The sequence below is a fragment of the Ruditapes philippinarum genome, unplaced genomic scaffold (assembly GCF_026571515.1).
Source record: "Ruditapes philippinarum isolate M1 unplaced genomic scaffold, ASM2657151v2 ctg455_1_1_1_1, whole genome shotgun sequence".
Taxonomy (NCBI): Eukaryota; Metazoa; Mollusca; class Bivalvia; order Venerida; family Veneridae; genus Ruditapes; species Ruditapes philippinarum.
In genome coordinates, this window is record NW_026863235.1 from 313,308 (window position 1) to 327,717 (window position 14,410).

The 14,410-nt window shown below is 31.1% G+C and overlaps 1 protein-coding gene across 1 annotated transcript in view; it reads right to left on the reverse strand.

The window, feature by feature from the left end:
• LOC132721551 (centriole and centriolar satellite protein ofd1-like) overlaps window positions 1-12,769 on the reverse strand; it is a 31,826-nt gene extending 19,057 nt beyond the window's left edge. Inside the window, exons 1-11 of the mRNA XM_060705873.1 lie at window positions 12,572-12,769; window positions 9,323-9,523; window positions 8,670-8,738; window positions 6,853-6,991; window positions 6,266-6,408; window positions 5,781-5,870; window positions 5,475-5,558; window positions 4,822-4,928; window positions 4,144-4,263; window positions 3,783-3,856; window positions 378-469 (exon numbers count right to left, since the gene is read on the reverse strand). Coding sequence (XP_060561856.1) covers window positions 378-469; window positions 3,783-3,856; window positions 4,144-4,263; window positions 4,822-4,928; window positions 5,475-5,558; window positions 5,781-5,870; window positions 6,266-6,408; window positions 6,853-6,991; window positions 8,670-8,738; window positions 9,323-9,523; window positions 12,572-12,667 — 1,215 coding nt within the window. The 5' untranslated portion in view covers window positions 12,668-12,769. The remainder of the gene's footprint in view (window positions 1-377; window positions 470-3,782; window positions 3,857-4,143; window positions 4,264-4,821; window positions 4,929-5,474; window positions 5,559-5,780; window positions 5,871-6,265; window positions 6,409-6,852; window positions 6,992-8,669; window positions 8,739-9,322; window positions 9,524-12,571) is intronic.
• Between the last annotated feature and the right edge of the window lie 1,641 nt (window positions 12,770-14,410).

Genomic DNA, 14,410 nt, shown 5'->3' on the forward strand with positions numbered 1-14,410 from the left:
ATGAAACACTTTTGAGGTCATTTCCTGGAACCAACCAATGCTGGAGTCAAATGAGGGAACATGGTTATGACGACCAAAGTAGAGCTTAATCCCACAATTACTGGGTTGAGAGACAGACACCTTTACCTATAAAAAAATATTTCCAATAACACTGTAACAATTCCAGTCCCTTTCATAAAAAATTGTCACATATTCTGTGATAACATATATAATTTGAAAAATATTTTTCCCATATGTGTGTAATGGAGTCAAAAAATTAGGAAATTTTCAAACATACTAATACAGATTATTCAACAGACATCTTCAAGTTAAGTTAAAACTAGTTTACAAACTGTTTTATTAAAGATTATGTGAAGCTGATAAGTTATAAAACATACCTCCAGTTCATTAACTCTGGCAGTTTTATCTCTAAGATCTTCCTTCATAGAATCTATCTTATTCTGATCTTCTGATACCCTCTTCTCATTCTCTGATATAAATAAAATGATTTATATAAAAATATGTAGTAACAACAAAGGTGACACTGTCACAAAACACACCTGTCACAAAAGCCTTAAGTGGAGATGCGGGCGATAAGAGGTATGGCAATCAAGTTGGTCCCTATACATATTTTTGTATTTTCATCTGAGATATTACCTCTATGTGTGACCTTGACCTTTGTTCAAACAGGCGTATAAAAACAGGTCCATACTTAAACATCTTTATAAAACATTAAAGCATACCAATATCAAATATATTTAAAAAGATGAAACTTATAATAATTATTTGACAAATATGTTAATGTAACTCAATATCAAATATAGATAAAAACAAGAGGGCCATGATGGCCCTGAGGTCGCTCACCTGTATATAGCCACCCCCCCACCCCACACCCATAAGAAGATGTTTCATGCTAAACATCTTAGCTCTAGCTCATTGGGTTTTTTAAAAGAAGATTTTTTTAAGTTTTTACTATACACATATAGTTAAAAACAATGACACCCCTGGGGCGGGGCCAGTTTCGACCCCAGGGCTTTTATTTGAACAAACTTTGTAGACACTTACTAGAAGATGTTTCATGCTTAAGATCTAAACTCTAGCTATTTGGGTTTTCTCAAAGAAGATTTTAAGTTTTTGCTATACACATATAAGGAAAATCAATGACCCCCGGGACGGGGCCAATTTTGACCCCAGGGCTTTTATTTCAACAAACTTTGTAGACACTCACTAGAAGATGTTTCATGCTTAATATCTAAGCTCTAGCTATTTGGGTTTTTTCAAAGAAGATTTTTTAAGTTTTTGCTATACACATATAAGGAAAATCAATGACCCCCGGGGCGGGGCCAATTTTGACCCCAGGGCTTTTATTTGAACAAACTTTGTAGACACTTATTCGAACATGATTGATGCTAAATATCTTAGCTCTAGCTCATTGAGTTCTTTAAAAGAAGATTTTTTAAGTTTTTACTATATGCATATAGGGAAAATCAATGAGCCCCTGGGGCGGGGCCAATTTTGACCCCAGGGCTTTTATTTGAACAAACTTGGTAGACACCAATAAGAAGATGTTTCATGCTAAACATCTAAGCTCTAGCTCATTGGGCTTTTTAAAAGAAGATTTTTTTAAGTTTTTGCTATACACATATAGTTAAAACCAATGACACCCCTGGGGCGGGCATGGGTGAAAGTTGGAAATTTTAAAAATCCTGAAAATCCTGAATTTATCAGTTTTTCTATAGTTTTACATAGGAAATAGAAGGCTTTCAGGAGACTGAAAATCCTGAACTTCAGGAATAATCCTGAAAACTTTCACCCATGGGGGCGGGGCCAGTTTTGACCCCAGGGCTTTTATTTGAACAAACTTTGTAGACACTTACTAGAAGATGTTTCATGCTTAATATCTAAACTCAAGCTATTTGGTTTTTTTCAAAGAAGAGTTTAAGTTTTTGCTATACACATATAAGGAAAATCAATGACCCCCGGGGCGGGGCCAGTTTTGACCCCAGGGCTTTTATTTGAACAAACTTTGTAGACACTCACTAGAAGATGTTTCATGCTTAATATCTAAACTCTAGCTATTTGGGTTTTTTCAAAGAAGATTTTTTAATTTTTTGCTATACACATATAAGGAAAATCAATGACCCCCGGGGCAGGGCCAATTTTGACCCCAGGGCTTTTATTTGAACAAAATTGGTAGGCACCTATTAGAACATGTTTCATGCTTAATATCTTAGCTCTAACTCTTTGAGTTCTTTAAAAGAAGATTTTTTAAGTTTTTACTATATGCATATAGGGAAAATCAATGACCCCCTGGGGCGGGGCCAATTTTGACCCCGGGGCTTTTATTTGAACAAACTTGGTAGACACTCATTAGAACATGTTTCATGCTAAATATCTTAGCTCTAGCTCTTTGGGTTCTTTAAAAGAAGATTTTTTAAGTTTTTACTATATGCATATAGGGAAAATCAATGACCCCCTGGGGCGGGGCCAATTTTGACCCCAGGGCTTTTATTTGAACAAACTTGGTAGACACTCACTAGAAGATGTTTCATGCCAAATATCTAAGCTCTAGCTCTTAGGGTTTTTTAAAAGAAGAGATTTAAATTTTTTTTCTTTCGGTTGCCATGGCAACCAGAGTTCTGCATGGAATTAAATTCTTTGAACAATTTTTAAAGCTGACCACTAAAGGAACATTCCTGTGAAGTTTGGATGAAATTGGCCTAGTGGTTTATGAGGAGATGTCATTTAAAGTAAAAGTTTACGGACAACGGACGGACGACGGCCGGACGAAAAGCGATCACAAAAGCTCACCCTGTCACTCTGTGACAGGTGAGCTAAAAACAACATTAACATTTATATGTGTACATGTGTATATATAGACAAATATGCTAAGATATTTATAAATTTCATATTTGTTTATTGTAAAAATTACAAATCAAGATTCAAATATTTGGGCTTACAAAAAAACAACATAAATGTGTGTTATTTATATACATACCAGCACATAATTGTTCTGATATGCATGTATATTTTACATATAATATATTCAAAGTGTTAAATACATCAAATACTACATATAGCTTTGTGCAGTCAGTTAATTTCTTCCGGTACATTTTATACATATAAGTGACCTATCAACAAAACATAATGTATGACAGTGAAAGCTCAAAAACATGCAAATGTGACATTCATTTTTGTAGCCCATGCTTAATTCTCAGAACTTCTTTAAAGCTTAAACAAAAACATATGTACAATAAGATAGTCAACTTGATGACTTGTCAGCAAACCGAATTTAACATCAATTCAACCATGTGACACCAGATACTTGTGTGAGTGAAAAAAGGTTATTGCAAAATGAAAGTAAAAGTGTTATCTGGAAACAATTATTTTGCTTAAGTGTGACACAACATTGAACTTAACCTCTCTGATAATCCCTTGTAGGCCCGTTGTCATGGTAACACTTACATGACTTATTATTATATCTTCTACCTTGGTCTTACATAAATGATATATAGATATTTATATAGAAAGTGCAATAAAAATTATCATGTATTTTAAAATTGTACATGATGATGTATGCAGTTATATAAAACATGAGGTAATACATGTATGTTGTTAACATAAATACAATAATATTCACATATTAGACATTATATGTATATTTGCATAATGAATTTTCTTTTTTAATCTTTGCCTTTTCAAACTATGCAACACAAGTTAATATTCAAATGACTCAAAACTGGGAGATATATAAAGGCTTCACACACGTATTTTAAATTAGGTAACAAAACAAAATGACTTACCTCTTAAAGTGCCTTCTCTTATTTCTATATTCTGTGTTCTCTCCAGAAACTTTGCCTGGTACTCAACTTTAAACCTGAAAAAGATGTTTCAATAATGATTTCTATTAAAATACATGTAGCAATCTTCATAATATACAATATTTAAGAAAAATACTTTTATTGATATATATAATGCCATTTCCAATTTGATTGTTGTAGGTCAAAGTTTCAATTCAATAATGGAGATAGTAGAGATAAAAAGAGGGGAACATGAGCCGTGCTCAACCAAAGTCATTATAGCTTACTATCTTAAAATGTAAAAAGATAGTCAGTTTTAATCATTAACCAATTCAACAATATGTCAAAATCATTAAAAACTGACTTTGTCATTTCATTCTGTAATCGCTGATCAAACTCTCTTTCTTTCCTTGTTACTTCCATTTCTCTATGCCTCACATCTTGTTCCAGTGCCTTTATCCTGTCTTTATCCAAGTTCTTCTCCCTTATCATAAATTAAATAAAACTTTAGATAAAACTTTAATAACTATTTTGAATTACGGGTTGTTGTATCACAGGAACCCGAAATTCTATCCAAAACAAAAAAGTAACGATTTAAAAAAATCCCATAAATATACTATAAAAAAAGTGTTTTTATAGTATATATATGGGATTTTTTTTAAACTTTATTTTTTTGTTTTGGATAGAATTTCAGGTTCCTGTGGTTGTATATTTGCTACACAATTTTTTTGATTTTTTAGTACTAGAGTTAAGATATTCAAAAATGTCTTGTATTCATCCTGATTCAAAATGGTCCTGCTCTATCTAAAAACAGTTCAAAATAAATTGACAGCAGTCATGTATGAAGTTTATAAAACATTATGATTATCAAATGAAAAGTGATGCTACAAACATGCTGCATTATTATTGTAATTGTAGACAATTTTCAATTCAGACTGTTTCTATATAACCACTGATTAAAATTGTCCAATCACAATCCTTTATTTACAGACTGGTCTTCTGGTATAATGGAGATGGTATAATAAATGAAAACTGTGTGTACCTTCCAAATACTTCAGTCTCCCTCTTGATGGAAGATTCCCTCTGTCTTACAGCCTCTATCTCCTCTAATATAGACTGCCTTTGATTATATATCTCTTTTTCTTGCATCTGAATATACATGTACATGTAATATATACCAATAATGTCTTACTTTTAAATTGTATTAACATTTAATAAGATGACTTTATTTTTCTATTGTGTGTGAGGTTTAAGTCACATGTAAGATTACTTTATAAAGTCAGACTGCACAATAAATTAAATCTCTGTAATACAACATCTTTCAGCAACAACAATACATTTGACTCCTAAAGAGCATTGCTCTACAGAGGTTGTACAGTAATTTAAGATCAGCCAATTTAACCATCCTGCCAAAAAAGGATCCTAACAAAGTAAGATACAGAAATAAAGTGAAACATAATTAAAAGACTCTCATTCAATAACTCCAAGAGTAATAAAATGTTACTAAAAAGAGCATAAATTAGTTGGGACTATTTTAGGCAAAATACAAATCTGCATAGAAATCTAAGAAATAAAAACAACCTTTAACAAGCTTAGTACCTTGCCGTATGAAATATTGTACACTGTTTAGACAACTTAGTACAATCAACAGTAAAAGAGTATGTCATTTTGAAATTTTCCTCACTAAAATTTTACCTCTTGTTCTCTCTGTAACCGTTCTGTGGCATGCCTCTCCCTTACAACTAATGCATCAAATTTAGACTGGTATGTACGTTCCAACTGTAACACAAAATTAAACATTACAGCTTAACCTTTAGTCTGTGGTTGCAACTGTTTCTAACCAATGCACATAAAAATCAACTGGCATTAGTTATAACCAGAATAAAATTTAATAAGTGATGAGTGTAACGGTTAAAACAATACAACAAATCCACAAATGAGTCAGAAATAATTTCTCCACATAAATTGTATTTCTGAATGCTCTTTATCTTTTATACTCACATCTTTTCTAGCCTTGTCCAGTTCCCTTCTAAAGTTTTCTTTTTCTTCTAGTCTTATCCTAGCAACTTCATCATCTTTTACTCTGGATACCTTTAAATACAAAACATCTTTAAATATTAAATAAAAGCATAAAGTAAATAAATTAAGGCTTAAGTCTTCAACAAAAAAAATCATACTTTGCAACCATAACAGAGTTATTACTCGTCAAATTACAATAATGGCCTTCCCTTGATATACATTTGTACTAAAAACTTTAAACACTTTACAGACAGCTTGAAAAATTTATTTATTGCATTTCTGTTTTTCATTAAACTAATCTGCCATTCCTTAGATAACTAAACTAATAAAAACTTGAAGAAATAATGAAGACAACCTTACATTTTGATAGTATTTCATATCACATTAAATGTTATCTTTTAGTTAGGAGTAAGAGGTGTTAATATGTAACACATAAGTATTGTGCACTCTGTATATCAGACATATACCTCAAGTTTAAGTTCTGACTTGAACCTTTCTTCAAGCTGTCTTTGGAACTTCAACAATCTGTCCTCTAAAGCTGTTGCCCCAGTCCTATACTGTTCCTCTCTCCTTGAACTAAATAGGTCATCAAGTACATTCATTTTCTCATCTGTAAAGAAAATATATCCAGTTACTAGCATTAAATATATGCATTCCAAGACTTTAAGAAACACACATCTATATATCAGTTATTAACATTATATGAAGTTTTCCTATTGCATTAATGGAAAATAAGGCTGGTTCCCTGACTTATAACTTTTAAAATATGAAAATTGTATACAAATAATGAGATATGCCTATGAATTAAGAGATGATTATAAGACATAGAAAAGTAACTTATACTCTTCTTTTAACAATTACAAAACTCATTTTGTACATCATCCACTGCTCGAATGCCAGGTTTGACTGCGAAACTGTTGTAAGTCCTTTATTTCATATAAGTTACTGCAGTTTTGCAGTCAACCCTCAAGTCCAGTATAGAGCAAGGCCAGTTTGCACAGCCTCCTGTTCAAAAGCAAGCTTGTAAAACTGAAACTGAAGTTAATAAACTTACCTAGTGTAGAAATGGTAGCTACTTTAATAAGATCTGTCTGTGTGCCAGATGACTGACTTGACTGACTGTGTAAGGAACAAAGTTCAGTCAGTAGTTGCCATAGAAACCCTTTCCTTGACTTGCCTGGATGATCTACAGTCTGTTAGCAAATCAACATTCAAATCAGTATCAAATATAAAATAATCATTGCATTGTACCATGTGAGCATATATTTGAATTTTAGAATTTGCAAAAACACGCTTTACGATTGCAAAGATGGCCCAAAATTAAATTTTTTTGGTATTTCAAAAACAACAAGCAATTATCATAGTATTGCAAGCAATCCATAAGTCCCCGGTTAGAACCCCATCAACATTCTGAAGGGCCATTGGCCATTCACTAATGTTTTAACTTTTTCTCTATTTTAAGTAAATTTGTTTGAAAAGTTCTTTAAAAGTGATCACAGGAAACAGTTTTTATGAACAGACAGACAGACAGACAGACTGAAGGACACTCTAAAGTTAATATTTGAAACATCCCTGTTACCAAAATATAACATTTTTAAAAGCAAAATTCTTAAAGAGGAGATAACTCTTGAAATTTCATAAAAATTTTCAGGTCTTTTTGACTAATCACAATTACTGTTATATTTGCCATGTTTTAAGCTTATTTGTTGCCAAGGCAACCAAAATTTTTTTCAAAATAGAAAGAACAGATAAGACATGCATAATCTCAAGACTGCCATCTACCCATATGTCAAGTTTCATAAAAATATTTCCAGTACTTTTTGAGTTATCACTGGATTCAGTTTATGTGTAAAATTTGCCATATTTTCAGTCTATGTGTTGCCATAGCAACCAGAATTTTCAATATAGGAAGAAAAGAAAAAGACGTGCATAATCTCCAGACTGCCATCTACCCATATTACAAGTTTCATAAAAATATTTCTATTACTTTTTGCGTTAACACTGGATCCAGTTTATGTGTAAAATTTGCCATATTTTAGTCTATTTGTTGCCATAGCAACCAGAATTTTCAACATAGGAAGAAAAGAAAAAAACGTGCATAATCTCCATACTGCCATCTATCCATATATCAAGTTTCATTAAAATATTTTCAGTACTTTTCAAGTTATCGCGGGATCCAGTTTTGTGGAGGGACGGACTGACAGACAGACGGAGGGTAAACCTTAGGTCCCCTCCGGTGAACCGGTAGGGGACATATAAATGCATATACTGATAATCTTGATGTCTAGGTTGTTACTTTTTACAAGAAATATCAGTGAATCCCATCATATTTCAACAGCCTGTTAATAAAATATCAGAGCCCTCTCTTTCGATACAGAAGGGAAAATTTACTCAATTGTACAAATTGTATAATTGTACACAGTTCTCAAAATATGCACTACAATTAGTGTCATAACTTATATACAAATAAATACAGTGTAAGAAATTCAAATTTCAAACCACTAGGCTGGTCAGACTACCAGATTCAAATATTCACAAGCCCAAAAGACATTTCACTAGCATAATTTATTTGTTCAAAACAGTTGTTTATATTGCCTCTGAAAATACAGTAGCCTTGTCGGGCTTGTTACTATGAAAAGTTGGTAGCCCGGGGAGAAATGTAGTAGTCAGGGGCTATCGGACTACTGCTAATTTCGAACACTGTAAATATAACTAATTAACATAGTTATTAGTATAACATTAAAGTCAACAATTTATTATTTAAGTAACAAATTGATCAAAAATATCATTTTCACATAAAAGTGTTACGAAATTTTTTGGAAAAGTTGTAATTTCTATTAATTTCAGAAATAACTTTATTATACAAAATACCATTTTCTTGAAGAGTCTGGACTGAGGGCTGATTTTCAGCAGTTGTAAAATATCTTCATTTGATAACATCTGTAAATTCATAGAAAAGATGAAGATAATATAATTCTCACCTGTCAAAATATGAGAACAAACTCCACTTTTGGTTAAAAATTATATATTCTGTATTCTATCTAATCTGTAAATACTGCACATTGAAAAAGACAACTTAAAAACCCTTTACACAATATCAGTACCACACTTGACTTGTTCAAAGGAATAAAGAAAAGAAAAACAACAATAAAGTAATTAATGATCTTATCAACTATTAATGATCTTTGGCCTTAATGCACAAGATACTGAATAAATAAGAGAATGAAGACCAGTCTGACAAGTGAAACTCAACCATTGGTGAATTTCAAATCTGTAGGTTAAAATCAGCCAATCAGAACACTGTTTGAGACTGGTGCTTCTCAGGCAGAACAGAACCAAACCTTACTGTCTGGATCAGTGCAATATTTTCATTAAATATTTATGAGCATCCACATACAGGTACATGTATACATGTATCAATTAAAGGGCCATATGCTCAAACTATCAATAATTTATGGAAATCAATAACTCTGATATTAATCAAAAGATTGATCATGAAAAATTAAAACAGCAAATCAGTTTACCTTTGACTTCTCAATACCACACTCTGGAAGGAACACACTGAATGTGTAGTCATATTTACAGCTGTGAAGATGATCAGCAACCAGCGAGTTTGAGGCACGATGTATCAACGAGCCAGACTCTGGCACTTCTAAATCTTCTATTGACAATTTACCATGCACTGACCTTTTCAGCTCACTGACTAGACTTGTTCTTAGCTGACTCTGAAATTAACGCAACAACAGAATTACTAACTACATATAGTTTGTTTAAAGGAACTCAACTGAGGTCCAAAAGCTTAAAAACATTAAATTTGGAAATCTTTCCTATCAACTGAGGAACTTAAAACAGAAAAATATGAAAGAGATAATAAAGAAATACATCCAGAATTAAATTGAAAATCAATATTAAATGCAATCTTTCACCTGACTTGAGTAAAAATCATTTAAACACTTTTTATTTTAGGTCACAAATAATAATTCTGGAAACAAAGAGTGAGCAATAATCTGAACTTTAGCACACAAGTTATTGGTATAGACCTACTGATATCAAATGGTATAAATATCAGGAATCTTTCCAGTCTGATCTTGTCAAAAAAACTCATTTATTTAAGATATAAATAAGGGTGAAGTTAATAAGAATAAACAGAAACCAATTTATTACTTGAGATTTATGTAATCTGGACACAATGCAACCACAAGACAATTTTAAAAGTTGATTGATATTTTCATTTCTTCTTATACCAAGTTTTCTTAAAAGATAAATACTGGCAACTTTAAATATCTTTTCCTCTTAAAAACACATTCATTCTCTCAGCAACATAACAGGTTTTCCCATAAAAAGTGTCTTGTATATGTCACAGGTTTATGCAGCATCTGATTATGTATTTTATTAATTTTCAGAAAAAAGAACACCATAAAGCGTCAAAAAATGAGTACTGTATAGCTTGAATTATTAGTACAATACTTATCATATCATTTACAAAGTGCTATGTGCTAACTTGTAGCTGGGTTCAGAAAATCTGGGTATTAAACTGTAAAATCCAACCTGTTTACTTAATGAGTAGTGCTTAAGAAATTGCGAAAACTGACTGAGTAAAAATTTCAAAAGATTGCCATTATTCATATCAACAGCTAGGTTTGAAAGTCTGCCTAGTATTCTAATTGATGTGCGACTTCATGTCAAATTGTGAGCTAAATAAATGTTTGGTAGGACATACGTCATCTGAAAACTACACAAGTTTAAAGATCCTGTATGCTTTGTGATTGTTATTATTACTGTGTGAATACCACACTTGCAAAACTTATATATGTAAATAATTATGCAAATAAAACAATTTTCAAACATCAAAGGATATGTAAAATGTGTACTGCAAATATTTGTGCACATTATATTTAATCAATAAATTACATGCATTCTTTTCTTATTGGAAAATTTGACTTAGAATTTATGGAAAATAAATGTCTAATTACCTCCCTTTATTTACATGAAATGTTATATTGGGTAATATCTTCATAAATAATGCTTATTTGAACTCACAATATTGACAAATCTTAATTTGAGCATCATCTTTATGAAATAAAACCATGAAAAAAATGTGTTACAGGATCTTTAAGTTGACACTCAATTCAACAATTTAATCCAATCAAAATGTGAAAATGAACAGGTGTAAATCTGTTTTAACCCTACAGTCCATCTGATTGCCAAATTACTTCATAATATTGAATGTTGATGTAATAAAATTATCAAGCAAAAAATATTCTTATTATAATGTAAAAATTTACTCAAGATTTTGAAACATATATTGATCAGAAAATAATCCAGGTAACATTTACATGTAGTAGTGTGAATACCTATGTAACATCTTGATGATGCCACAGGGTGAAATGGGGTAAACTGAGAATGACAGTAAGCTGAGAGACAGTCATGGTTGATATGTTCATATGCTCTGTTCTTTTAACTGTTATTTCCAGAATAATTGAAAGTTTATGAACTTTTAGATATTGAATTTATTTAAAAAATGCACAAATTGTATTTTATGTATGTTTGATATTTGTTGCGCAGGTGCAATTTTTCCAAATATGAGTTACGAATCGACCAGAGAAAAGCATATCATCATCAATATATATTGAAAATGTGCATAATAATTACACCTATGTTCATTGTGAAAGAGTTAAATTTTGTGATGATGAAGTCTTTCCTGCTTTAATTCTTAACATATTTCTATTATTTAGAAACAATGTTTAAAACTCAACCAAGGTAAACCTGACAAGGGATGAGCGTTTCGAACCGATAAAAGGTCAACTAGGCCCTATATCAACTCAGCCCTCTATTAAAAACTTGTTAGGATAGAGATTGTTTAGTTTATAAAAAAATTAAGGAGTAAATTACTATAAAAGAATTCAGAGGTATGATCATTAACAAACAGAAATTGAAAAAGTTGGCAGTGTACATGCACATATTATTTGAAATTATCTTTGTTAAGAAGAGATATCAAGACAATAAATGTTAAATATTGATCTTTAAATTGAATTTTTATGACAATAAATGTAATTGTATTTAACACTGTTTGTTCTTTACAACCAATGCTGTTTGAACGATATATTGTACAAAAAACAACATCTGAAGTAGGCAAAACGTGCATATAAATTGTAAATTCTTCCATCTCTACAAATTCACATACTAATTGGTACTTTCATCTATAAAACTATTCAATAACTGTGAGAAGAGGTCTGCTAAGTACTGTGAAAAAGTTAAACAATGATAGTTATGAAAACATATAAAAAGTAATAAAAGTAATCATTACCAGTACTTAATTATGGGCCAAGTTGACCCGTCCCGAGTTGGGATATGGCCCAGCTGACTCGCAGCCAAGTACGTTTTAGGGCTGAGCTCACCCTGATTATTTCGAACCCCGATACAATTTTTCGAACAAACTTTGGAAACTGTCTCTGGTATAAATGGGGCCAATTGACTAGTGGTTGTTACTTTTTAATGAGTTGACTTGACTGCAGACTGAGTAAACCTGGAGTGACTTGCTTCCAATTTCCAAATGGAAATGCACTTGACTTGTCCATTTAATTTTTGCAAAAAAACAACATGTTGAAACATGTCCATCAACTAAATTTATAAAGTTTCTTGAGAAAATACAGATAGAGGTGGGTATCAGAATTCTAATGTAAATGAATTATGACACGTTCATAAATATATGCTTGCATGATGAGAATTAAATACAAAAGATTAGACGTCCAAAATATATAAACAATAAAAACCTTCATTGAATTGACAAGTCCCTTGTCACGAAGACTGTGGTAAAGGCGATTTCTCAGCTCCTCCGCTGACATATACTCCTCTCCTTTCTTTGACATTGTGTTATCTAGTCACAAATACTCCTGCAGCAAATGCCAAACGATTTTTTCTAAATTCCTCAGGAAAATAAAATAAAAATTTGAAAAATTCAGATAAAATTTGTTTACATGTTACACCGGTGAATCGCACAGAATAAATTTAGGCCATTTGATTGGTCAAAAATCGAATGTCTATTTTCCGTGACAGAACGTAACCTGCAAAAAAGTCCGCGAAATTTTTTAGATAAAATCCAGAGAAGGGAAAACGGGATATACCATAAAAACTTTTTTGTATCATATATAAAACAATATTCAGATTTCTCAACAATTTTGCTCCATTTCTATTAAAATTTGTAATTTTTAAAAGGTGCTTCGTTTCTTAAACCAATCCATACTGGTACCTCGAATGTACGGCAACTTGAGACATAAATAAAATCCTAGTGGAAACTTAGTAAAACAAGCATGATGATTCACTCACCATTTGTATTTAAACTGCATGCACATATATTAATATAGATTAAGACCCAATTTAAATTTGCCTAGATTCAAGACTCAAAGTAAACCAGGCCAGAGCAACCAATACCAGTCGAACATTATATTGCTTTTATCAGGTACGTAAATTAACATATATTAACACACATATATATATATATACCTGCTTTTATCATTCATCATCCTTAACAATAAGTTGTTTGTTTTTTTAGTCGGTATTAAATAAGCAAAATAAATATCTCCTAAGTAGAGGTTTTTTAAAAGCCTATCTTTTATATAAATTTAAGTTGCATAAGCTAATAATCATGTTTACCTGAGTCTTTCAAGTAGATTCTTTGTGAAAGACCCTGTGTTTACAGACAGAATAGATTGTTTGCTGATATCAATATAAAATTAATTCCATTAAATTGATAGTTTTACCATATGACCTGCTGGGCTTTATATCTGCACATGTCATTCCTGATTATACTGCATATTGAATCATTAGATGTATTGCTAAATCACATGACATATTTTACAGTTGTTGGTATTAAGGTAATATGTGAGGATAGAGAAATGGGTCCGATCAAAATTACAGAACGGTTAATCCATGTGCATAAATAAGTTGAAAGTGAAAATTTTGTTATATATTTTATAAATTTATTCATGAAAATATAAAATGCCTCTAAAAGTTTGCAGGAAAAAATCAAAATCAGTTTCTTTTTACATTATTAATCTGTAATGATACAGTCATATAATTAAAGATAATTTAGCTTTAAGATTAGTATGAGCCCGAGTGTTGTCCAGAGTGTACAATATCGACACAATGTATATTTTCTTTTTTTTCAACGGAGTCAATTAACACTAAATGTATCACAATTAAGTGAAATTATATATATGTATATAATTATGCTTATAAAACAATTTTCAACATCGAAAAATATGTAAAATATGTACTTCAAATATTTGTACATATTATATATGTAAGCATTAAAATATATGCCTTCATTTTTGAAAAATTTGACTTAGACTTTATAGAAAATATTTTTTATTACCTCCCCTTATTTACATGAAATGTTAAATTCGGTGATAATGCTTTTTGGAACTTACAAAATTGAAAAATCTTAATTTGAGCATCATATTTATGATATAAAACCATAAGAAAATGTGTTACAGGATCTTTGATCAAACTATCTTTGTGAACATCCAAGACGCTGCATAAATTATATAATATACAATGTATATGTAAAAAAAGTTCTCTGAGTATGTGATTTTCAAAGTATAGCAATATTT